Source organism: Callithrix jacchus, chromosome 13, assembly GCF_049354715.1.
Source record: "Callithrix jacchus isolate 240 chromosome 13, calJac240_pri, whole genome shotgun sequence".
Taxonomy (NCBI): Eukaryota; Metazoa; Chordata; class Mammalia; order Primates; family Cebidae; genus Callithrix; species Callithrix jacchus.
The window spans coordinates 10,695,587-10,721,935 of record NC_133514.1 but is presented as its reverse complement, the minus strand read 5'-3'; the positions used below and the strand labels follow the sequence as shown (position 1 = coordinate 10,721,935).

General features: G+C 45.1%; 1 protein-coding gene across 4 annotated transcripts; it reads left to right on the top strand.

Annotated features, from left to right (window-relative positions):
* Positions 1-5,692: 5,692 nt before the first annotated feature.
* On the top strand, positions 5,693-25,738 carry LOC100391259 (L-threonine 3-dehydrogenase, mitochondrial). Of its 4 annotated transcripts, none has more exons than XM_078347090.1 (9): positions 5,693-6,070; positions 16,123-16,291; positions 18,097-18,139; positions 19,101-19,171; positions 20,880-21,029; positions 21,129-21,301; positions 22,391-22,481; positions 24,378-24,647; positions 25,231-25,738. In XM_078347090.1, exons 1-9 carry the CDS (start codon positions 5,708-5,710, stop codon positions 25,368-25,370), a joined length of 1,470 nt encoding a protein of 489 aa, XP_078203216.1. In that variant the 5' UTR covers positions 5,693-5,707; the 3' UTR covers positions 25,371-25,738. The 4 variants fall into 4 exon arrangements, with proteins under 4 accessions (XP_078203216.1, XP_078203217.1, XP_035125752.2 ...); XM_078347091.1 differs by having other exon boundaries at positions 24,378-24,667; XM_035269861.3 differs by lacking the exon at positions 5,693-6,070 and adding an exon at positions 6,290-6,348.
* Positions 25,739-26,349: the final 611 nt, after the last annotated feature.

The following is a 26,349-nucleotide window of genomic DNA, read 5'->3' as shown; positions in this document are numbered from 1 at the left end:
GACGTTTATGAGAAGCAAACCCCATATTAGCCAACAAATTTTGAAGGAGAAGAACAAAGTTGAGGACCAACAATACTCAAGTTCAGGATTTATTAAAAAGTCACATTAGGGGGGTCCAAAGTGGCTCCCGCTGGAGGTCATGGCGCTTGCGAAGGCGAGGTCATGAGTTCAAGGCTAACCTGAGCAACCTCATAAGCTCAAACTGATTGGAAAAAAAAAAAAAAAAGTCACATTAATCAAGACCGTATTTCTTGCCTAGCTTCTGGTACTTTGCTGGCAGTCTGTGGCATTCCTTGACCTGTAGAAGCACTACCCTGATCGCTACCTTCATCTACACATGGCAGACTCCACCTGTACACGTCTCTCTGTCCAAATTTCCCCTTTTATTTCCTAGTCTTCTTGGATTAGATCCCGCCCTAATGACCTCATCTCAACTGATTACATCTGCAGTAACCCTATTTCCAAATAAGGTTACATTCTGGGAGTTAGGACTTCAACATGTGAAGTTAGGGGAGGACACAAACTCGTAAGAAATGCCATGGTAGTGAATGATATTCTATCCTCATATAGCAGAAGTATTAGACAAGGAATGCATATCTGTATACAGAATGTATACATTTGGTGAGGACAAATCACTTCTTCATGATAAAAAGAGGTACAGTGTAATCAACCTACCAGCAGGTGGCTGGCTGCTTCCCACCCTCAGAAAAGAGTGCCATATCAAGACGTCAGCATTATTAGATTCTGGTGTTGACAGGTTGGGTAGTCAGCAGTGGCAGTAGCCAGATTGGTCTTGCCAAGAGGAAGACTGTGTTGCTGAGTCTGTGCATAGCCTCCATCCCTGCAGCATGGCTACTTAGTATTTTGTTCCATTAACTAGGACCTGGGGTGACTGAAGAAAGAGGCTGACTGATGGTTTGGCTCTGTGATCGGTAGGATGTGTCAGTGTGTCCACCTGATTATTGAAAACCTCCTTTGTATTAGATTCCCTTTGGTGAATATTCACACAGGACTATAAAATCTTCACACTCTATGCCAAGTCTGAAAGGTATATTTAAATACTTCTCTAGTCTTCCTTCACATTATCCTTCCAATCTTGTTCTTTACAATTTCCCGGCCAGCCAGCCAAATCATTAGTGACTGTCCATGAATTGATGTAGGTAAGTGCTTCTGATAATCTCTCGCTGGGAAAAGCAGCAAAGGAGAAAGGACTTTCAGAGTGCCTACATAACCTGGTTATATGTATAAAAGAATTCAGGAACAATAAACCCTGGAAGGCTGCAGGAGGCCTCTGGGGAGGAAGGCCTCTCCATGCCTCCCGTTCTGGTGTAGAGTGACCTAGGCTCTGTTACCGTAAACATTGTGCTCAAGGACATAAAACCCTTTCATAGCATTATGACGTAGCCAGAATTGTAGGCTCCTTGTAAGGCCCGTGTTCCACCAGCTGTACATAGATACTAAGCTAAAGATAACCAAATGTTCTTGTTTTGTGAAACTCCCAAACTGGCACTGTTATCAATCCTTAGGATGACACACCAGTTCTGGCTCACTGATTCACTCACTGATTACCCTCTCCCCACTGTCACTCCACCCGGACCCTGTTGATCAAAGTGACTGTAACCAGTGAATACTGTGGATCAGAATTCGGTGCCTTTACTGTCTCCTCCAGAGTAATAAAGTGATGGCCCCCTGGTCCCACGTTCCTCTCTTAACCTGTCTTTTTCTCATTCCTTTGTCCCACTGAACTCAGGCTACCACAGGTGATGTAGGGCTGGTTCCCTACAGTCTCCAATGCCAGAAAAGTGAGGAAATATGTCCTTAAAGTTCTTTGGAATATTTCTGCTTATAAGGGATTCTATAGCTCTTTTGAGGGCTGTTAGATATAGCATCTGAACTGATAATGCCTTGGGACCCCTGACGCCACCATGACTGTTTTTAGAGTAGGGCCATAGAGTGTCTAGGTACTAGGATACTATATGCTCCCTGTGCAAGGCAGTTGGAAGTGGTGCATTTTTCTTCCCATTAAATAACTAAGGACAGAAGTTGGCTTGGTGGCGTAATTTACTTGCATGTTCCCAGGGATTTCGTTTCTTTAGTCATTTTGGGCGTAAGTCCCTGTCCAGGCAATGCTATTAGACTTTATACGGAAACAAGCCTCTCTATATTTTAGACCACCGTGGGATCTTGAAGCATGGAATTTGCGTATGTTGTCCATTCTTCTTAACCATACTTCTAGGTATCTTAATCAAACAAGCAGACACACAAAAACAGAACGTTTTGATATGCCCTGCTTAGGAACTTATGGTCACAAATGTATTCGCATTCTCTAATTGCATACAAAGAAAAAAATCTCTTCATTAACTAATTTAAGCCTGTAATCGATTTTCTATGAATGATTTCGTTTTCCTTCCTTTTCCTTTTTCCTTTACTGAATTTTATTTGTCATTTATTGCTTTCTATTAAATCTTGCAACAAAGATTTGATTCAATATCTGGTTATTTTGCTCATTTCAGATTTAAACAATTTCTCCCATTGTCAATCTCCTTTTGTGGTCATTATTTCTACAAAGTATATTTTTCCCAAGTGGAATTTTACATATTAACTTTTGTCAGGAAGATCTTTAATCTAAGTAACACATTTGTTACTAAGTAACAAATTTACTGCATTTTAAACTTATCAAGATACTTTTTAAAAGTTCTTATTTTAAGATCTTTTTGTTTTCTTTCTTGAGATGGAGTCTCGCTGTGTCCCCCAGGCTGCGGTGCAGTGGCACAATCTCAGCTCACTGCAACCTCTACCTCCTGGGTTCAAGCCTCCTGGATTCTTGTGCCTCAGCCTCCCAAGTAGCTGGGATTGCAAGCATGTGCCACCATGCCTGGCTAATTTTTATATTATTATCATGTTATTATTTTTAGTAAAGATAGCATTTCACCATGTTGCCCAGCTGGTCCTGAACTTCTGACCTCAAGTAATCCACCTGCCTCGGCCTCCCAAAATGCTGGGATTATAGGCATAAGCCACCATGCCCAGCCAAGATCATTTTAGACAGACAGTGTTGCAAAAATAGTAGAGAGTTCCTTTGTACCTTTCACCCGACGCCCCTTATATTAACCTCTTACACAACTGTAGTACAGCTCTACTGGGGAAGAAATCTGCAAGGAAGTAAAAAGGGCACCGTACTGTGAACTAAACTAGAAAGTTTGTTCATATTTCACTGGTTTTTCCACTGATGTTCTTTTTCTGTACCAAGATCTAATGCAGGATTTCACTTGATAGGAGTCATTGTCTCCTTAATCTGTGACAGTCGTCAGTCTTCCTGTCTTTTGTGACCTTGAGACTTCTGAAGGGTCCTGGTCAGTTATTTTGTAGAAATGTTCCTCCACGTGGGTTGTGTAATGTTTTCCCACCATGATGTGCATTGTTGGGCAGGGAAATTCCACGGTGCTGTGCTCTTTCCCATCGCCTCCTATGTCAACATGTTTCTGGAGAGGTAAACCTGAGTCACGTGTCTAAGGTGGTGATGCCAGTTTTCTTCACTGCAAAGTTACTATTTTTCCCTTTGTTATTGATAAACATCTATTTTGGGAGAGGTACTTTGAGACTATGCAAATATCCTGCTTCTCCTTAAGCGTTCACCAGCTAATTTTGCCACATCTGGGGACCCTGCCTGCCGAAAGGATTGCAGTAGTGTTTCAGTCGTGATTTGCCAGGTCTCTCCTTCCTTCCACATGTATTCATTGAAATTCTGGAAGGAAGAGTTGTCAGCCAGGCTGTAGTGAGCTGAGATCATGTCACACTGCCCTCCAGCCTGGGCGACAGAGTGAGACCGTGCCTCAAAGGAAAAAAAAATAGTTGTCCCTTCACCCCATTTAGTCACTCATTCAGTTACTTATTTATATGAATACAGGCTAGAGACTACTTATGCTTATTTATTTTCATTATTTGGGTTTGCGATTTTAAAGTCAAAATCTCAACCATGAAAATGGAGAGAAATTCTGCATATTATCACTACCTAAGCTAGGACTACAGAAACTCACTTTACAGACAGAAGTCAAAGGATCTCTGGAGGACACAGCTTCACTGGGAGGGCTAGAGAAACAGCTGGAAGGGGCAGATTCCCAAGCGCTCCTAGAGCCAGGAAGCCCACAGGCAGTGTCCCTGGGTGGGATGGCCTCAGAGGGCCTCTGCTGGTGGGGACAGGATTTAAATCTCAACATAGTGTCTGCCCCTTCACTGAGGAGGGCGAGGACTGATGCCATCCACGTCAGCCTCTTTGCATGGGGAAGAGAGGAAGTAGATGCTAGGTAGCCAGAAACCCACCTTTCAGTCCCTGGGAAATCACCTCTTCCCCTTGTCCTGTCCCCAAGAACAATGGTTGAAGCTATGGTCTGTGCCTCCTCCTGCCCACCCTTCCCTCAGCAGACCAGAGGCAGTATCAGTGGATTGCTGTACTCCACAACGTTCCCACCTGTAATCCTGATACAGGGCAGGTGAGTCCCGAAGTGGAGCTTCACCCAGGAGGGTTCTTGGCTTTGCCCAGTAAAGAAGTCAAGGGCAATCGGAGGTACAAGAAAACAGCTTTATTGAAGAGGCAGGGTTACAGCTCCGTGACTGCTCCATGTCTGCAGAGCAGGGCTACTCCACAGGCAGAGAGGAGCAGCTCAGAGCCATTTTGCAGTCATATTTATACCCACTTTTAACTGCATGCAGATGAAGGGGCAGTTTATGCAGAAATTTCTAGGAAAGGGTAGTAATTATTGAGTTACTGCCATGGAAAGGGGCAGTAACGCCCTGATATTGCCATGGCAACGGTAAACTGACATGGCATCTGGTGGGCCTATCTGATGGAAAGCTACTTTGGCCCTGCTTTAGCTAGTACTCAACCTGGTCTGGTGTCTGAGCCCCACTCCTACCTCAATCCCACTCAACACAAGCTTGATATCGTCTCCCACACACCACCAGCTTTATGGAAAACGAAAAATACCTCATGATATGATATGGAGAGCACAAAGGGCAGCGCGGCAGGGACAGGTTGCCTGAGTCAGCATTCTGGTCCCCAGTGGCCTTGATCCCACCTCGTCATGTCTCTAGGGGAGGAGTCACCTTTTCCTCTTGAAGTGGGGGTATCCTGGTCTCCATAATCTCAAGTCTTTTGAGATGCCGAAAGTCTGAAACCCCCACCCCCGTGGGCAGTTCGGTAGTCATTTTACATTGCATTAATAACACTTCTTAAGGCGGGGAGGCTACGCTGAGCAGAATGCACGCTGATCATGAGCGGGTGGACCTATTTCAAGCGTGCCAGAGGCAGAGCCATCATCAGGGGTCAAGTCAAACGAGAAGCCGAAAGAGCCGGGCCTGGCTAGCCCGCTAAACAAAATCAGACAGATTTCACAAAATCACAGTTTCCTAATGTCAGAAGACACCTTAGAGTTGTTTCTCACAAACCTAAGGGGCCTGCAAGTCACTTGGGGATCTCGTTAAAATGCAGATTCCCCGGTTCAGCAGGTGTGGGTGGGCTGCTTTGTCCAGGACCACACCTTGAGTCCAACCTTCACAGCACACTGGAATCGCTTTAAGAGCTTTAAAAAAAAAAAAAATACATTTGAGGTTCCCCCAGCCCAGAGATTCTATCATTTGGTCCGGGGTCAGCCTGGCAGCCTGGCAGCCTGGGCGTTTGGAGGTTAAAAAGCTCCCAGGTGACTGTAATATGAAGCAAAGTTTGAGAACCAGCGCCCTGGACCTGCGCTTCTCAAGCTACTGCGCGGACCAGCATCCCGCAGGAGCCACCCGGGCCCAGCCCCCGGAGATGCTGACTCAGCAGGTCGGGAGGGTTGGGGTGGGGCTGCCAATTTGCATTTCCAACTGGCGCCCAGGTGTCGCTAACTTTGCTGGTCCGTGGTCTTGGAGGTCACCTGATTTTTCAGCGATGCCTTCCAGCTGGGAGGCCAAGAAGGGCCTTGCTCAAGGTCTCCCCACACTGGACCTCCAGACTCTCAGTCCTGGGCCAGCTCCCCAGCAAACCTTTCCATCTGTCTCTCCTGCGCCCTGCGTTCCTTCCCCACGTCACTTGGTAGGGAGCCGCTAAACAGCAAGAGAGCGCGCTCTGCCGCTTCGGAGTGCGGATTTCGGTCGCGAGCGGCTCTGGTCGGGTCTCCCCCTCCCTGGCGGTCCCTGAGTTCTCCCAACCCTGGGCGTGCACGGCCCGCCCCCCGCGCTGCCCCTCCTCGGCCGGGGATTGGTGCGCCGGGCGGGGCGGTGGGGGATAAAGGCGCGGGGACCCGCCAAGCTGGGTCTGCAGGTTATCTTAGCGCGCGATGGTGTCTCAGTCTCCGCTGGGCGCGCAGGAAGGTCAGTGCTGAGGTCTCCCGACGTTTCCACTGGCGGAGGCGGGAGCAGAGCCCCTTCTCGGAGTGGCGAATGGCCGCGGAGCGGATGACCACGGGCTGGCTGAGGTCGCGGCGCTGCAGACCCTGCGCTCCCGGGCGCGCGTCGGGGACCCGGGGCGGTGGTTACAGGGTCGGGAGGGATCCTGGTGGGGGGAGGGCCCAGGCGCTGCCAGGGTTGGGAGGGCGCGACACCCGCTCCCCTCCACTTTTGAAAGGGCTCCCCACGCCGGGAAGAGGGGCGGGCATGGTCGGCCCGGCGAAACCGGTTTCTCCAGACTTTGGGAAGCCATCGCCCGCAGAGGGTGGGACTGCACACCCTGTCCACCCGGCCCCGCTGAGGCCTCGCGTCCTCGCCCTGCATGCCCCACCGGCTTCTCGTCCCGAGCAGCTGCGCGCGGGAGGAGGGGACGCCCGCTCTGCAGAGTCAGACCTCACTCTGAGACCCTCTCTTGCTCACGCTTAGAGCGTTGGGATTTTCTAGACCCTTTCTGGCTTTCGGATCATTCCCACGTAACACCCAGACTGCCGGCTCAAAGATTTAATTAAAAAAAAAAAAAAAAAAAAAGGCAAATACAGATGGAGCCTTTACATTGACCACGCAGTTTGCCCACTGCTTTTCGTAGACTCACTGCTTTTGTTAAATGCCCTCAGCAATCTGGGTGGCATGGTGATTGAACCCAATCTGAGAACGCGGAAACTTGACATTTGGCAAGGCAATGAAGCCAGGCGCACACTGCGAGGCGGGCCGCCGGCCCAGAACCCCTGGCTGTTCCGTGCTCTCCCCATGAGGAGGGGTGCAGGCTGCCAGGAAAGGTGCCCCCTGCGTGGCCCTGGGGGTGTTTTCTTTTCCTTTGCCTTGTCTTAGGCATCTGATCGCATCTCTTCTCTTGAGGGGTTGAGTCGGGATGGTAGGAATAGAGGGTTTGGGACTCGGTGCACCTACCCTCTGTTGGTAGTTAGTAACTGTCTGACCTTGGGCGGGTCAGTTGAGCCTGAAAAATGGGGAGAGGTCCCCGGCTTCAGGGTTGCTGTGAAGGTGAAATGAGAGTTCAGGAAAGCAGATGCTTCTTCAGTGCTCCCTGTTGTGAGGCTCCTGATTTTCCCTTACATTATTACTATTAAGAGGATGCATAGATGGTGATGCAATGAGCCAGAGGTTTTAAAGCCCAGGCTGCCTTGCAAATGCGTCTGGCAAACGTTGTTGCTCCTGAAAGCAGAAGATGATTGGGGTGGGGGAACCCAGTGAGAATGAAGGTGGCCATGGACATAGGTATTAGAAGTGAGGAGGGGGTATTGGCGCCAGGAAGTTGTCAACTGGTTAGTTATCACTGAAGTTCAGAGCAGGGAAGGCCGGATGTGGGGGGCTGGGCAGGAAGGCACCAGCAGCAGAAATGCTCCTGCAGACCCCTGAGGCTGGAAGAAAGGAGCGGACAGTGGGAGAGCAGTAGGTGTAAGCAGGTTTGCAAGTGGAGGGAGAGAGAAGACAGGCCTTGGGGGTTTGGGGTTTGCGGGGTCTCTCCGGGCAACGCTGATCTATGTTAGGGGAGTTTTCTGGTTTTCCTATACGCATATATGCAGGTCATTTCTGGGTGCTGAACACTGTGAGACTTTTTTCTATGGTATTTTTAGTTGTGATTCCTATCACGTAACAGTAGACTTACCATCCTAAACATTTGCAAGCACACAGATCAGTAGCATTATGTATATTCACACTATTGTGCAGTCAATCTCCAGCACTTGTTCATCTTGCAAAATTGAAACCCTCTGCTCATTAAACACTAATTTTCCTGCCTCCACCCCAGCCGTTGACAACCAGCCACCTTTCTGCTAATCTTGCTATGATTTTTCGAGTACATTCAATAATGCACATCAGTGGGATCATACAGTGTGTGTCCTTTTGATTGGCTTATTTCACTTAGTCTGATGACTTTGAAGTTCATCCATGTTGTAGCAAGTGTCACAATTTCCTTCTTTTTTAAGGGTGAATAATCTCCATTGTATGTATAAACCCTGTTTTCTTGATCCATTCATCTGTTGGAGGCTGGATTTCTTAGCTTCGTGCTTAATTGCTAAAGACATTACTTGATACTCCTTCTACTGTCTCCGTACCTAAGAGTGATTGCAGCCAGGGATCTCGGGAGATCTCAGGACAGCGAGAGCATTAAGGAAAACTGATGCTGTGTATCTAGTTGCCTTCAGTACTGTGGGTGGAAGTTTCCTTAATATCAAAAAAATTATCTATCTTTAGAGCAATCACAGTTGGATTAAGTTCCACCGCCAACACCCCGAGAAATGGAAGTAACTTTTCTGAGAACAGGATTATTGTATTTTGTGAGATGTAAACCGGTCACGGTGTCTCCCTTCCGTCTGTCTCTTAGACGCAGCACTGAGTGAGTGCGAACATGTATCACCACTTGCTGGGAGAGGCAACTATATCGCGTCCTGACACCTAAACCCAACATGTCCACAACCAAACTTGTTTGGCTTCTCACCTGACCTAGTTCTCCAGAAAGCCCATTCTTGCAGTGGCCCAAATTAGAGACCTTCATATCCTTGACACTGTCACCACCCACCCATGTGCAGGCAGTCACTCAAGCCAGCTGAGCTGTGAGTCTGTCTGCATCACCCCTCACTTCCACTTCCCACTGCTGTGTGACTGCTGCTAACACAGATGAGTGGACACATAGGGACATGGAAGAAGTTGTGACCTTCTGTGACCACCCCAGAGGGGACTCAGGTTGGGAAAGTGCCTCATTATTTGTGGCAGAGAGTCTGTTAACCTGGTCCTCTTTATCCCTTGCAATTAAAGTAAACAAGATGCTTGGGAGAGAAAGTTTATGGGCTGTCATTTGATCTGTAAGAGGGGAGGGACTGAAAATCTTCTTTGATGTCTTTCTCTATATAAATTTAATATCCAACTTGACAAAGTTTTACCTTAGAATAACTCTTCTCAAACTGTAATCTGGGGAACTGTGGAGGGTCCCTGAGACCCTTTGTAGGGTCCATAAGATCAAAACTATTGTTGAAAAGAATGCTGTGGTGTTACTTACCTTTTTCATTCTTTCTCTCACAAGTGTGCAGTGAGTTTCCCAGAGATTACATGACTTGCAAAGAGCTTTGCTGTGATGGCTAATGGAACTTGTGCCTGTCTATTCTTCTGTTTCTCAAGGCTTCTAAGGTGTTAGGGTTAGGATAAAAAAATCTGCGTTTTCAGAGATGAGCTCAATTTGCACTTCGTATTCCTACTGTGCACTTCCTGGCTGTCTTTACTTATGCCTGTTATATCTGTGGACTTGTTTTCTTTTAGTAAGTTATTAACTTGAAATCCCAGAGTTTTCTGTGCCTACATGGAAAAATAAACAGTATACTCTGTAGTCTTGATTGGAAAACCTTTCTAAAATTTCAAATGGCATAAAATTATTTTTGAATTTAATAATTTATCCTAAAAGGATGTTTTTTTAAATTTAAGGACAGATTATTGGCTTAAAAGGGGGATATTAGAGAACTTGATTCTTCAGCTCACAGCTGCACCACGTGTGCCTAAAATGCTGAAAAAGATGAAATGAATATGTCAGAGTTCCCTGACTCATGGAAGGGAGGGATTTACTCCAGAGAAATGAGCAAGACTAAGACAAGGTGAAAGCCTTCCCGAGCTTTGGAGCTGCTAGTAATTGCTCTTATGTATCTTATGCCACAGAACCATTTTCAACAGTATTTTGGTGCCAGTAGCATTATTTTGAGATCAACCATTTAGAGTCCTTTAAAGAAAAATGAATTGAATGGCATAGTGTGGATATAATGAGCTTTTTAAAAGCCAGAAATTTTTGTTATGGCTTTTCAAAAAAGCCATAACAAAAAGTTGAAGCATAAAGCAGGATAAATGATCAAGTTGCATTGATTGCAGAAAGACACAGTAAGCCTTGTTTAGATGAAAATGCATTGGAAGGGCTCATAGTGCTTCAACTTTCCGTCAAATGAAAGATCCAGCTGAAACATGAAGACCCAGTTGGTATGTTGACCACAGGAGTGTATTTCTGCCTTACAAATGGAAGAAAGCCTGGAGTTGCCATTTTGCTTGTATTCTTCTGGTATCAGCACCAAGCCGATCAATACCTTTTTAGGTAATCTTTTTATTGTAATATGTAATACAATGTACAATCCTTTATCTTTACAATAGAAAGTATCTTTTTAGTGAATGTTTGGGAGCAAACGTGAGTAGTGCCAAGGTATTCAAAGTGTTGAACAACTTTTTGAATTTCGGGGTTCATTCTGGAACAAGTGCATTGAATTTGCATTGATGGTGCCAGAACAATGCTGGGTAAAACTCCTGATGGCCTTGTGCAAATCAAGGCAGCGGTGCCAAGCTGTTGTGATCATCACTGTATTCTTCACTGCCATATGCTTTTAATAAAAAATAAGAGAAAATTGCCAGCTTTCCTTAAGAATGTCCCTGATGAAACAGTACAAATAATTGGCTAAATTATTGGCTAATTGATTAAATCTTGACTTATGAGTGTGTATCTCTCTGATATGCTGTATAATGCAGGGATGTGCTCATAAAGAGCTTCTGTTACATGTTTCAAAGTACAATGGTTGTCTTCAGGTAAAGCCGTGTGTGATTGAATTGTGAGCTGAACTGGCCACTTTTCTTTATAGAAAAACCATTTTTGCTTGACAGAATGACTGACAAACAATGGGTATGGATAACTCAGACAAATTCTGAAACATGAACAAAGTGAGCCTGTCACCTCAAGGAAACAACTAACAGTGTTTGTTGCCAATGAATTTGTATTTACCCATGAGTTTGACAGCTGCCCCATACTAAGGAATTTTCTGATGAGATCAGTGGTGATGTGAACTAGTAGGATTTTTTTTTTTTTGGAGATGGAGTTTCGCTCTTGTTACCCAGGCTGGAGTGCAATGGCATGATCTTGGCTCACCTCAGCCTCCACCTCCTGGGTTCAGGCAATTCTTCTGCCTCAGCCTCCTGAGTAGCTAGGATTACAGGCACGCGCCACCATGCCAAGCTAATTTTTTGTATTTTTAGTAGAGACGGGGTTTCACCATGTTGACCAGGATGGTCTCAATCTGCTGACCTCGTGATCCACCCGCCTCGGCCTCCCAAAGTGCTGGGATTACAGGCGTGAGCCACCGTGCCCAGCCGGACTTTTTAATACTATATAGTGAAGTGTGTTAATCTTCAGACAATGTGCATTACTTAACCAATATTTTCGAAAAGACTAACATGTACAGAGTCAAGCAGGGCTAAAAGATCCATTTAGAGCAGTGCTTGCCCCGTGGCCTGTGGGAACCAGGCTGCCCAGCGGGAGGTGAGCAGCAGTGATTGAGTGAACAAAGCTTTGTCCGTATTTACAGCCCCTCCTCATTGCTTGCCTGAGCTCTGCCTCCTGTCAGATAAGCTGCGGCATTAGAGTCTCACAGAAGCATGAATCCTATTGTGAACTGCACATGGGAGGGATCTAGGTTGCATGCTTCTTATGAGAATCTAATGCTTGATGATCTGCTACTAGATGGGACTCTCTAGTTAAGAAAAACATGCTCAGGGCTCCCATGGATTGTAGATTATGTTGAGTTGTATAATTACTATATCTTACAATGCGATAATAATAGAAATAACGTGCACAATAAATGTAACATGCTCGAATCATTCCAAAACCATCCTGCTTCCTCCCAGTCCATGGAAATTGTCTTCCACAAAACTGGTCCCTGGTGCCAAAAAGGTTGAAGACCACTGATTTAAAGCAAGGTTTTTTTTTTTTTTTTGAGACGGAGTTTCACTCTTGTTACCCAGGCTGGAGTGCGATGGTGCCATCTCAGCTCACCGCAACCTCTGCCTCCTGGGTTCAGGCAATTCTCCTGACTCAGCCTCCTGAGTAGCTGGGATTACAGGCACGTGCCACCATGCCCAGCTAATTTTTTGTATTTTTAGTAGAGATGAGGTTTCACCATGTTGACCAGGATGGTCTTGATCTCTTGACCTCCTGATCCACCCGCCTCGGCCTCCGAAAGTGCTGGGATTACAGGCGTGAGCCACCATGCCTGGCCCCTAAAGTAAGTTTTATTGTAGCAAAGTACAAAAAGTTTATTGATAAGTTTTTACATTCCTCATCACAACTAACCTGTAAGAACACTGATGCATTGAGTTTTGGAGTGGTATCAAAGATGAATATCCAGAATTATTTGAAAAATGAATAAAATACCATTACCTTTTCATTGCTTTGCTGTGTTTTGATTTTTTTTTTCAATTAGAGCAACAAATTGCAGAAACAGAAGTGAAAATCCAGCTTTTTTTTTTTTTTTTTTTTGTCAAAGAGAAGCATAGAGTTTAAAATAATGGCACTCCTTGCACTAAATATTTTTTGTTTTGGAAAATACGGTTTTTTTTGTTGGTTTGAGATGGAGTCTTGCTATGTGTCCCAGGCTGGAGTCCAGTGTGGTGGCGCCATCTTGTCTCACTGCAACCTCCACCTCCCAGGTTCAAGCAGTTCCGCCTCAGCCTCCCAAAAACTGAGCTACTTTAATAGTGATGTTTGTTAACATGTTTATTGTTTTTAAGTCAATTAATAAAGATGTTAAACATTTATGTGTTTTGATTTCTAACACACTAAACATTAATAGCTATAACCCACATAAACAGTAGCTCCTTGGAGTTCTCCATTTTTAAGAGTATAAAGAAGTTTTAAGACCAAAAAATGAAAGACCCAAAAATTAGGGAACTGCTGTCTTAAGAGTATTAAGTTCAACTTGGCAGGACCAAGAAAGAAAGCTACATGCTGCAGGTGGTAGGAGGCTCTTTACGTTTGGTTTTGATACCCATGCATTGTTAACAGGCAGCATTGCCGCGAGGTGGTGAAGAACTGGGTTTTCTAGGGCAGGAGTTCTTGGGATAGTACAGTTAATCACTCACCAGCTTGTGGCATATAAACAGCAAAAGATGTGACCTGCTAATAGTGGAATAAGAAGAACCAACTCCATTACGCACCGTCCATGTCGTTGAACTGAAACTTCACATTCAGTTAACAACTTGTTGGGTGCCTCCTTCAAGTTCCCTTTGTGGAGAGAAGAGATGCATATGGTTGTACCTGTTTCATAGCTTCAGGATTTGCTTTCCCCTGCAGCTCTAGTCTTTTCAATCTTTAAAACAAAATATGAAACAAATCCCCCCCCTTTTTTTAGAGTTCATCTGTACTTTTTTTTTCTTAATTATTATATTTTAAGTTCTGGGGTACATGTGCAGATCATGCAGGATTGTTACATAGGTATACACATGACATAGTGGTTTGCTGCATCCACCATCCCCCGCCTCCCAGTCACCTACTTTAGGTATTTCTCCTAATGTTATCCCTCCCCAATCTCCCCACCTCCTGCTATCCCTCCCCTAGCCTCCTAACCCCCCCAACGGGCCCCAGTGTCTGATGTTCCCCTCCCTGGGTCCATGTGTTCTCATTGTTTGACACCCACTTATGAGTGAGAACATGCAGTGTTTGGTTTTCTGTTCTTGTGTCAGTTTGCTGAGAATGGTGGTTTCCAGCTTCATGTCCCTGAAAACGACATGAACTCATCCTTTTTTATGGCTGCATAGTATTCCATGCTGTATATGTGCCACGTTTTCTTTATCCAGTCTATCACTGATGGGCCTTTGGGTTGTCCAAATCTTTGCTCTTGTAAACAGTACTGCAGTGAACATGTGTGTGCATGTGTCTTTATAATAGAATGATTTATCCCTTTGGGTATATATCCAGTAGTGGGATTGCTGGGTCAAATTGTATTTCTATTTCTAGATTCTTCAGGAATCGCCACACTGTCTTCCACAATGGTTGAACTAATTTACATTCCCACCAACAGGGTAAAAGTGTTCCTATTTCTCCACCTTCTCTCCAGCATCTGTTGTCTCCAGATTTTTTCATGACTGACATTGTAACTGGTGTGAGATGGTGTCTCAGTGTGGTTTTGATCTGCATCTCTCTGATGACCAGTGACGATGAGCTTTTTCTCATGTTTGTTGGCTGCATAAATGTCTTGTTTTGAAAAGTGTCTGTCCATATCCTACACCCACTTTTTGATAGGGTTTTTTTTTTTTTCTTGTAAATTTGAACAAACCCTTTTTAACTGTGGCCTTTCATTATTTTGCTTTTGGGAATTGTCTTTCAGTTTCAGATGTTCTGGGAAATACTGTCTCTGGGCTTCCTCAGTATCCCTTTGCACTTGCAGAAATAAGTGACTGTAAGAATCTAAGTTCTTAACTGGTTTCAGGTGCCAGCAGTGGCTACACTTAGTGTCCCTTTAAGGGCTGCTTGAGGAGAAGAGCTCAGGCCTTTCCCGTGAACCCTCATGACCAAGAAAGTGTGTATTTTTGAAAGGACCTTATTTTCCTTTTGTTTGCTGTAATTTGGGTTTTGGTATGATTAGGGATTGCAAGAAAGCTTCTGCTACCTCTGGCATTTAACTTGGAATCACTTTCTTAAATCTACTTGAGGCACTGAGTACCCTCCTGTAAGTTTGGATCTTCCAGGCAACGTCTGTGTGTGTGGTTTGTTTGTTTGTTTGTTTTTTAACCTTTTCTCCATTTATAACGCAAAATAGAAGATGCTTGAGGGGATGGGACACCTGAGTCGGCTTTGAAGCTCATCTGCCTTTTCTGTTGTAAAAGATCTTCCAGTGGGTGAGAGGGTAGAGGCCACAGGTCGGTGTGCAGTATGCAATAGGCCTGCCTGTAGGGAGGGCGGGTGGTATGCTGTTAGACCCAGTAAAGCAAGCTGGACACTCTGGTTTACTCTTACAATGTGCCTGCCTGGGTGTTGGGGACAGGTTGAGGAACATGGCAGTCTCAAGCTGTATGTGGCTGGACCGTGTTGACCTCCAAGGCCAAGACTGATTTCATGGTCAGCTGGAGCTAAGGCTGATGAGGAGGTGGAGGTAGATTAAATAGTTAGGTATTCTTTTGAAAAGTATCCGTTCGTATCCTTTGGCCACTTTTCGACGTGTATACCTATGTAAAAAACTTGTACTTTCTGCACATGTGCCCCAGAACTTAAAGTATGATAGTAATACAATAAAAAACAAAATAAAAATTACGTGATCTTTGAAACAATAAGAAAATGGCTTTTCTGCATGACCCTCTCTCCAGAGATGATGGTAAAACGAAAGCTCTTCACAGCTTCCTAAGTATTGCTCTGAGCCTTTTTATCTGAAACCTCTGCTTTTCTAGGTTGGTTCATTGTAAAGATAACATGTGAGCTTCAACACAAGGTGTATAGGGCACTGTGTGTCTAATCTGGGACCTGTTTGTATCCCCAGGCGTGGTGGACAAGTTGGTTACAGTTGTATCAAGACTTAAAGCCTTCACTAGGGTCCACTGACTTCGTCTCTGTCATGTGCAGGTTCTCTGTGCGGTAACTGCCTCCGTTGCATTAGATCCCAGCTGGTGTCAGCGCTGTGCTGTGTCAATTCTGAATCTCAGTTCAGCCTTTGTTCGGCCAGACGTTGTGTGAGCAACACTTTATCCCTTTATCACAGGGCCTGGCTCACGGGAAGCCCTTGACTGGCTTCCCATCGGCGAGCTCAGCAGTCTCTTTCATTGCATTCCTGAATCTAAAACCACAGCTTTGCCCATTAGCTGACAATCATAGTGTTCATTTCAGTTGAAGAGTTTGTTTTGAAGAGCTGGAGGGATAAAAGGTCACACCATTGACGCTGCTCATTTTCTTCCCACAAGGTATTTGAAAAGAAAATGCCGTTCATGAGGATGCTGAGGCGAGGATGCTGTTGGACGTCTGTCCTGCCAGTCCGATTTCTGGGCATCTCCCCTCGGCAGATTCCAGCAGATGCTAACTTCCACTCTGCCTCTTTCTCTGACACAGACCATCCACGAGTCTTAATTACAGGTTGGATTTTCTTCTCTTTTCTTTGTGTCTTTTACTTCCATGGCTTGATTCTTCCTTTCTTTCCTGTGCTATGTGGCTGCGCCTTTGTTTTCGGAATGCGTAATATGCTATCCGAATTACACTGCTTGTCCCTGTCGCCAGTAATGCAGCAAAACCAGGCTTGGGATGACAGAATTTGGATTTATTGTCTGCACTATTAAAACGATTTCAGAATTAGGTATTTTATAATACAAAGTATTAAATTAGGGCAGCTGATCTTATTGATCAGACACTGCCTTTTTCACTATTGGCTTTTTTTTTGTTTTTAGAATTTTGCAAATCCAAATCCTTATTTCATCACTGTTGCCAGCAGTTGGTTTTCCCTGTCATAATTATTTTTGTTGTCCGAAGGCATCTAGGAACCCTAGATAGCTGCTCTGGAACTTGGTTCCCTTGCATATTAGGATCAGTCTAGGGAGCAAAGGCTAGTTACAGGAAGGTGCTGGGGCTAGAACATTGATTCTGGTGTTAGGCACGCCTTTTCCTGGCCAGATTCCTCAGCCTAAACTCAGAGTCGTTAATCCCAAACTGTTATTGCACATTTGCCTGTTGGAAATAGAGAAGTTAAGTTTAGCATCTGGCCAAGGGGCTTGTTGCCATGGCGCTCACCGTTGTCCTTGAGCTCATCGTCGCCATTGAGCTCATCATTGCCAGTGACTTGCTCCCTGAACATCCTCACCTCAGTATGTTCAGCACCTGATTCCGTGTCCTTCTCATTCCACACTTTACTCTGTCGCTTCCAGCCTCCAGTTTGATGGACTTGTTTTATTTCTTTCTCTTTCTTGCCAGGCTTTCTTTTCCTTGGTTTTACAGCATCAGCCTTCTCAGTGTGTGTGTGTGTGTGTGTGTGTGTGTGCTGCTTTTACCGCCTTCTCTGCTTCTGATGCTGAAATAAGTTTCAAGCTTCGATTGCCCTCTGTGCCTTTCTCCTGATTTACCTATCATGTTGTCCAAGTGTTTGTTTTATTCCGTCTCACCTCCACTAATAATGCATCTTTCAGGGTGTCCTGGTTTTATTCCCAAGTTAATAAATGCTTACAGGAAATCCCACTTTTGTATCTTCCTGCCTCATCTATTTCTCCCAAATGAAACGGACTGTTGTCCTTTTCCAGAGGTGCTCCTAGCCCACTTCCCTCCCGTTTATGTCAATGGCACGTTTAAGCCTTCACACTAGAAGCCGTACTATTCATTGTAATTTCTCAGTGCCACCTTGCAGTTGTCTACTCTTTTTTTCCAAATGGCTTCTTGGTTTCTCCCTCCCTCTTTGCCCTTTCATATCCCAGTCCAGTTACAATGGAAAATGGGATTCTGGCTAATCTCACCAGAGGTAGCTATTAATCTGTTTATATTGGTTTTGAATGATTTTGTCACCCATAGCAGACAAACTTCAGAGCTGATCAAAATAATGAAGGCCAAGAGTGAGTTTCTGCCCCGAGAAATTCCAGACTTGTGTCTGGCTCTCATGAGATTTTCTTCTTATGCCTTCGCTTCTCCTCTTTCTCTGAACCACCCCATGCTGGCAAGCGTGTTGTCTCTGAAACCAATATTACCTGTATTGCTCTCTGTCCTAGCCTGGGGAGGTCATCGCATTTGCAAGTGCTGCAAATGTTCCTGGGAAGTTTGGAAATAAGCAGGAGTTACATCAGCTCAACCTAGGACTTGCCTAGTTAGCTAAGACTGAAAACTAGTTATTACATTCTGGGAATAGTAATCGAACTGGTTAGATGTGCATTAAAGCTTCCCTTTTTTTTTTCTTCTTCATCTAGGGGGTCTTGGCCAGCTGGGAGTGGGGCTTGCTAATCTTTTGAGGTAAGAACCCTAAAAATTTGAAATTTAAAATCTGAGTTCTTAAGTAGGTGGAGCTCATCTGTGATGCCTTTTAAACATCTTTTCTCTCTCTTCTTGCTCCTTAGCATTAAGATATATCTAAATAACTGCTTAAAATATGTATATACTTTTTTGAGATGGAGCCTTACTCTGTCACCCAGGCGGGAGTGCAGTGGTGCAATCTGAGCTCACTGTAACCTCCACCTCCTGGGTTCAAGAGATTCTCATGCCTCAGCCTCCCGGATAGCTGGGACTACAGGCACGTGCCACCACGTCTGGATAATTTTTTGTAGTTTTGGTAGAGATGGGTTCTCACTGTGTTGCCCAGGCTGGCTGGACCTCAGGCAATCTGTCCACCTCACCTTCCCAAAGTCCTGGGATTGCAGACACGAGCCACTGTGCCCAGCCTTAAACACATTTTATTTTGCCTCTGAATATCACAGACTTGTTGCAAGCCCTTGACCCAACATCTCCAGACTGGTCCTTTGCTCTCCTCTCTCTCTGTTTCCTACCGTAGGCAAAATGAGACACACAGCTCCCTAAGAATCACTTTCACTTTTAGTTGTTTGGGAACCAAGGGAAGTACAGGCACAAACTGGAAGGGAACCGTGTGGGATTTGGAGAGAATGGGATAAGAGAATAAGCAGAGGGGAGAGAAGAATGAGAAGGAAGACGTAAAAAACTCTAGAGCGTAAGGGGAAGAAATTGTAGACAAACACGGGATTAACAGTCAGGTGAGAGGAGACATAGAAGACAGAGCCATGGGCAGGGAAATAGAAGCCCGAGGGTGAGAGAGGCAAGAGCTGAAGGTGGTGAGTTGAGGATGAAGAGGAAGTAGAGACTTGGAAGCTGGCAGAAAATTACAGTTCTTATTTTAAAAGGCTTTTCACAGGACTCATTGCATCTTAATATTGCCAACTTGTGTGTATGATTTTCCCTTTAGGAAACGATTCGGGAAGGACAGTGTGATTTTGTCTGACATAAAGAAACCACCCGATCATGTCTTTCACAGTGGTAAGAGATCAGTAGGCCTTGCTTTTATTTTTAATGTTCACCGCACAGAGAGGTGGCTCATGCAGTTGGTGGGTGCAACAGCTCACAGCCCAGTTTATGACTCAAAGAGAAGTTATTGAGGCACTGGTATTTCGCTTAAAAATAAATATTTTTTAATGCTGCTGCTTGTTCAAGTGATAAAAGAACAGGAGAGTTCTTTTGACCTTAAAGTTTTTGGAATAATATCTTTTGATGTTATTTGAAATAAAAACTTTGTTTCCTGTCTTTCTGGGTTCAAAGTTAACTTATTGACTTGGAGAGAATACAAACAAAAACTAAGTTCTGTATTGAAGAGAAGGAACTTTAGAAATTTGGAGAAATTTGCAGAAGTAAGGGGGATATGACAAAAAAAAAAGAAAAAAAATTTGGAGAAATTAATCCTGATGTTGTTACAGTGTAGAAATGCTGTTACACTATGACACACAAACACACACACACACACACACACATACACAAACTCAAAAACTATGACACACACACACACACATACACAAACTCAAAAACTATGACACACACACACATACACAAACTCAAAAACTATGACACATACACACACACAAACTCAAAAACTGTGACACACACACACACACAAACTATGACACACACACACACATACAGAAACTCAAAAACTATGACACACACACACACACACACACACACACACACACAGACTCAAGCTCTTTTAGTCAGGTTTTCTTACTGCTTCAGAAATGTTTTTGTGACCAGGCATGGTGCCTCACACCTGTAATCCCAGTAATTCGGGAGGCTGACCTTGGGAGGATCACTTGGGCCCAGGAGTTCAAGACTAGCCTGGGCAATATAGTGAGATCCTGTCCACAAGAAATACAAAATGAGCTGGGCATGGTGGCAGGTGCCTGTAGTGCTACCTACTTGGGAGGACTGTGTGGGTCCAGGAGATGGAGGAGGCTCTAGTGACTGATTGTATCACTGCACTCCGACTTGAGCGACAGAGTGAGACTGTCCCCGCTGCCCCTAAAATAAGGTTTTGTGATGCCCCCCTAGTTTTTCCTGGTTCAGTGTCAGCCTTTTGCTGCTCACCATGGGGAAAAGTGACAGTTTGCTGTAAGTGGGGAAAATTGGCACAGAACAAGATCAACTTTACCTCTGTGTAATTAAGTGTGATGAACTCATGATTTTGGCTCTTCTATACGACGGTGGTGGTGGTGTTTAATAAGTGCATTTCTCTGTTCCTTTTCAAACGTGCACCTTGGAGGCAAAGTGAAGCCACTCTGTGCATACAGGGCTGGGAGAAACAGCACCCACTCTGGAGCCTGATGCCTAGCTGCACCCCTAATTCTGCCTCTTGTTCTCTGATCCTGGCAGGTTGCTGAAGCTCTCTGTGCCTGTTTCCCCATCAGTAAAATGTGTTTACCTCCAAGGCTGTGTGGGAGAGAAATGTACCCAAAGTCCTTAGAACAGGGCCTGGCCCAGGCAGGTCCTATAGGATCATTTGCTGTCACTACCTTGGGGTGTGGTTATGACTTGTGATTCTTGTGTACGAAAAATGCTGCCTAGTGCCCAGCTGGCTTAGTCACCACATGGCTACCAGTGAAATTCACAAGTCAATGGGGGAAAGGGAAAAGGTCCATTTAGTTCTTCAAACCGCCGCCCTTTTCACATTCGTGGTTCCAATGTATGTTTGTTGCAGGTCCGTTCATTTATTCTGATATCTTGGATTACAAGAGTCTTCGGGAGATCGTGGTGAACAAGCGCATCACCTGGCTGTTTCATTACAGCGCTTTGCTCAGCGCCGTTGGAGAAGCAAACGTTTCCCTGGCGAGAGCAGTGAATATAACTGGTAAGCACCTGGCTCTGGCTGGGTGTGGTTTGTTTGCCAGTTTTTCTGGTTCTTTAGGAAGAGATGCTTTCAGACTCTGATCGTTTCTGTCCATCTCAGGCCTGCATAACATCCTGGACGTCGCTGCGGAACACAGTCTGCGATTGTTTGTACCTAGCACGATCGGAGCTTTTGGACCCACCTCTCCCCGGAACCCAGCCCCCGATCTCTGTATTCAGAGACCCAGGACCATCTATGGGGTGTCCAAGGTCCACGCGGAGCTCATGGGAGAAGTAAGCATCATTCGGCAAGATTGCTGAACGTGCCTGGGCTACACGATTTGTTGTTTGCTTTCTCATTCTTTCTGCCTCCAATGCCTGCTGATTCATCCTTGGAGGAACTTGACCTCTCCCTGGATCCCAGCCCCAGAGTCGTTTACTTAACTCACTGGGTTTGCCAGGTGGCAGGTGTCTCCAGCTCCTGCAGCCTCCTCAGCCCTGGCAGGCCACCTTTCCACAGCTGTATGGGAACACTCAGCATTTCCGGGGTGCCCCAAGCACAGCCCCCATCTCTTCAGTTGCTGCTTGTTTTACTTGCACCCCACCATCCTTTCTGGCTTCCAGTATTGGTAGCCATTGCTAGTAACTCTAAAAGTTACAGAAAACTTCAAACATCTTACTGGGTTTTTGTTTTTTGAGACAGAGACTTGCTCTGTCACCCAGGCTGGAGTGCAGAGGCCTGATCTCAGCTTATAGCAACCTCCATCTCCTGGCTTCAAGGGATTCTCATGCCTTAGCCTCCCAAGTAGCTGGGGTTATAGGCACACACTACCATGCCCAGCTAAATTTTGTATTTTTCGTAAAAGTAGTGAGTGTTTTGCCATGTTGGCCAGGCTGGTCTCAAACTTCTGACCTCAAGTGATTCACCCACTTCAGCATCCCAAAGTGCTGGGATTATAGGTGTGAACTACTGTAAAATACTCTTTATCTTTGTAACTCTCGTGGATTTAGTTGCTGCCTCTCCTCCAGCTCCGCCATAGCCATCGCCCTCTCATCCGCTGTTCTCTCCTCTGCTCTTCCCCCGCCCGTGTGTGGGAATGTACTCATGCAGAATCGTTTAGGACGATGATCAGTGGCGCCTTTGCAGAGAGAGGCTGGAAATCCCTACTGTAGGCTAATGTGTTATTTCAGCATTGATGTGTCACCCAAAAGTTGATTTTTTTTTAAAGATAAAAACTTAGGAGTCTTTATTTTCTTTGGGAATATTTAAATATAACTGCATGGAATGACATTTCAGAGAAAGGCAGGCTTTTGTTTGGTTTTGTTTTTTCATCTATCTGATTTAAAATATCTGTGTTTGAATATATTTTCTCTTTCTTACAGTATTACCATTACCGGTATGGGTTAGATTTCCGGTGCCTGAGATATCCTGGAATCATTTCAGCTGACTCCCAGCCTGGAGGAGGAACAACTGGTTAAGTGTTGTTTTCTATTTCTTGTGTCCCTTAGATGTTGGATAGGCTTTCGGGCCAGGTGTGGCGGCTCATGCTTGTAATCCCAGCACTTTGGGAGGCTGAGGCAGGAGTTCAAGACAAGTGAGACCTTGTCTCTACAAAAAATAAACAAAAATTAGCCAGGCATGATGACCCGCACTTGTAGTCCGAGCTACTTGGAGGCTGAGGCAGGAGGGTCTCTTGAACACAGAAGGCCAAGGCCAAGATCGTGCCACTGCACTCCAGTGTGGGTGACAGAGTGAGACCTTGTCTCAAAAAACAAACAAACAAAAATAGATTGACTTATTGCTAAGAGGAGTTGTCTTTGTGATAAATGAAATTGCTATCTTTTTTTTTTTTTGAAACGGAGTCTTGCTCTGTCGTAATGGTGTGATCTTGGCTCACTGCCACCCCTGCCTCCTGGGTTCAAGTGATTCCCCTGCCTCAGCCTCCCGAGTAGCTGGGACTAGAGGTGCATGCCACCACACCCAGCTGATTTTTTTTGTATTTTACTAAAGACAGGGTTTCACCCTGTTGGCCAGGATGGTCTCAATCTCCTGATATCGTGATTCGCCTACCTCGGCCTCTCAAAGTGCTGGGATTACAGGTGTGAGTCCCACCATGCCCAGTCACGAATTTGCTGCCTTTTTAGAAGTATGCTGACCGGAGTTTCTGTATTGTCTTCTGACGGCCATTTGAAAAGCACCGTGAACCTGACTGGCTTACGCTCGCTAAGGGTAGCGCATGCTGGCATTGTCGGTCCAGCTCAAGATTTGCCACCCACAGTGCTAGAATAAAACGTAATATTCAAGAACAAATCTGTTACCGACGATGTAGGAAGACCCCCCCAGTAAGCAGCAGCCTCTTGTTTCTTGACACACACAGAGAGCCCTATTAAAATCCACTCCACGCTTTGTGTATGTGAAAGGAACGTAAGTATGGTTGTTATTTTGGACTCAAACACTCGTTCTGCTCTTAAGTCCCACATCAGGTGTCCTTCCAACATCTGCAGTCCTGAGAGAGAATATGGGGAGCCCCAGGCATCCTTAAGACACTTTCACGGGGTCTTGGGGGTCAAAACTCTTAATCAGTATGGAGACATTACTGGCCTTTTTCGCTCTCCTTTCACAAAGGCATTGTGGAGTTTTCCAGAGGTGGCATGGCGTGTGAGATAGGAACGGACTGGATATGGACACAGGTTGGGACCTGTCCCAGCGGACCCCTATCAAGCCAGACCCTAAAGAGATTTTTAGAATGTACAACAGACCGTCCTTCTCAGTAAATTTTGTTTGTTCAGAAAATATACTTTGTCCTATAAAATGTTATACATATTAATATATGATAGGTTTGTTGTCATTTTAAAAGGTAATATTCTAAACAATTCTCAGTTAACTTGGTACAGTAAGTATTGATATAACCCACATTAGATCTCTTTTGGAGTTCTCAATTTTTTTTTAGTTTTGGAGATGGAGTCTTGCTCTGTTGTTTGGGTGTGAGTGCAGTGGTGTGATCTTGGCTCACTGCAACCTCCATGTCCTGGGTTTGAGTCATTCTCATGCCTCAGCCTCCCAAGCAGCTGGGATTGATTACAGGCACATGCCATCACACCTGGCTAATTTTTGTATTTTTAGTAGAGACAGGGTTTTACCATGTTGGACAGGCTGGTCTTGAACTCCTGATCTGAGGTGATCTGCCTGCCTCAGCCTCCCACAGTGCTGGGACTACAGGCGTGAGTCATTGCACTTGGCTGGAGTTGTCAATTTTTAAGAATGTGGTGTGAAAAAGGCTCTGAGACGAGAACATTTGAGAACTGCTGCCTTGGTCCAAGAGGCTTGTTCATTGTTTTGTTCTAACCCACACATGGGATTCCCTTTCAGACTATGCAGTCCAGATTTTTCATGATGCCACAAAGCATGGCAAATTCGAGTGCAACCTGGAAGCCCACACGAGGCTGCCGATGATGTATATTGATGACTGTCTCAGGGCCACCCTGGAGGTCATGGAGGCCCCCGCCGAGTCCCTCTCCATGAGGACCTACAACGTCAGTGCCATGAGTTTCACGCCCGAGGAGCTGGCCCAGGAGGTCCTCAAGCACGTGCCAGAGTTCCAGATCACGTACAACGTGGACGCCATCCGGCAGGCCATCGGTTGGTACCCGGCCTTTACTGTGAGTTCCTGGAAGACATAAACCTTGCGAGGATAAGGAGAGCCTAGATCCTTCCCTAGGGTCCAGGCATGTTTTGGAGAAGAAGCTGAGCTCAAGAAATTGTTGAGCCCAAGCCAGCAGATGCTTTGATTTTGGTGGAATGATATCTAAAGTGGGTGAAATAATTTCATTCCAAATAAACAGCTTGTTAGCCTTTAATCATTTTTTACGGTTTAAACATAAAGCTAGGAAAAATAGAAGCAACAGAGGTGGTAGGAAGACAGCCCGGGTTTCCAAATACTGTAAGGTTGCCAATTTGTGGGCGGAAGCACCTCTTTGAGTATAAAACCTCATGGAATTGTGTGAGATTTTAATAATGAGTGAAAATTCACAGTGCCTGACAAAAGATGGGTTAACGGTCTTCTGCCCTAAGAGGGTGACTGTACACAATAGTGGTTCTGCTTTACTCGAAGGAATTTCCCGTTTCGTACCTTGGACGATAGACCTTTATGTAAAACGGTCAAGACCTTTTTGCAAATCCACAACGCGAATAACTGAAGCTACTCTTCCATATCTTTCCCTAGCGGATAGTTGGCCGATGAACTTCGATGACAGCAATGCTCGGAAGGACTGGGGATGGAAACATGACTTTGACCTTCCCGAGTTGGTGACCACCATGTTGAACCTCCACGGATCTGAAGCCAGAGTTGCCCAAGCCAGCTGAAGGAATTTGAAAGAGGAGATCCTGTGTGTCCGGGTCCACTGTCGAAGGAGAACTGTCACCACCCCACGGTTCTAGGTTCCGAAGAGCCTACATTATTTGGAACTGACTAATTGGACTAAATTTTGGCAGTTCATTTTGAACCGCTAGACAAAGAATGGAGTTAATTTCAAGCATTTTCAGAACGTTGTAGGTACGGTGGTGGGGACATCTCAGTTTTCGCTGTTTGCCCGAACTTGTCTAAACACATTCCACGGGATAAGACTTAAGTCATCGTTAGTTTCCAATTCCTTAATTAAGATGAAGTGACCATTTCTGGGAAGGTGGAAGTATGTGACATTTGTATTTAATTAAATTCAATTTAAATATTCCTCCTAAGACTCCATTATTCTCTTGACTAGAGACCAAAGATTACATTTTAAGGACTTTCAAAGATGTGCTCCTGATTGAAAAGTCTTCTTTCCTGTCCCAGCAGAACATAAAACACGTTTGGTGTATTAATCTCGTGTTCATCACGGTTAAGATGTTTTGACACTGCTTCAACAGTTTCTGTTTTTCTGTAAGATGCTACATCTGTGGGAAATCAGGAATTTAAAGATGATGTAACCAGTGAAGGGCAGCCCCTCCCTTATTTCAACTGCCCTCCTGTTAGTGAGCTAAGTGTAATTCCCAGGAACACAATACCCTGAACTGGCAATGTCAGCATCCAGGGAGATTATCTCACATACAGGTTTCTGGGCTATGCCCCTTTAGCTCTGCTCATTACACGCCAGGTGCCACTGGTTCTATGAATCCAGCTGAGGCCCGCCAGTCAGACTAATTTAGACCAATGCAGTTTTCCAAAGAGCGCTTTCTTGTTGCATCTTTTTTTTAGATATTCCTAGGTTGAGCCTGCAGAAGAGCTGCTCTGAGCCCTCTGACGCAGGTACCACATAGATAAGTCCAGGTTAACTTTTTAAAGTTAGGCCAAATCCCCAATTCG

Bases quoted from the DNA above. Each gene is read 5' to 3' on its own strand.
- LOC100391259 (XM_078347090.1), top strand. From the start codon at position 5,708: ATGAAGCAAAGTTTGAGAACCAGCGCCCTGGACCTGCGCTTCTCAAGC. The intron at 19,172-20,879 runs GTAAGAGATCAG...TGTTTGTTGCAG, and splicing joins CGATCATGTCTTTCACAGTG to GTCCGTTCATTTATTCTGAT. The intron at 21,302-22,390 runs GTAAGCATCATT...TCTTTCTTACAG, and splicing joins ACGCGGAGCTCATGGGAGAA to TATTACCATTACCGGTATGG.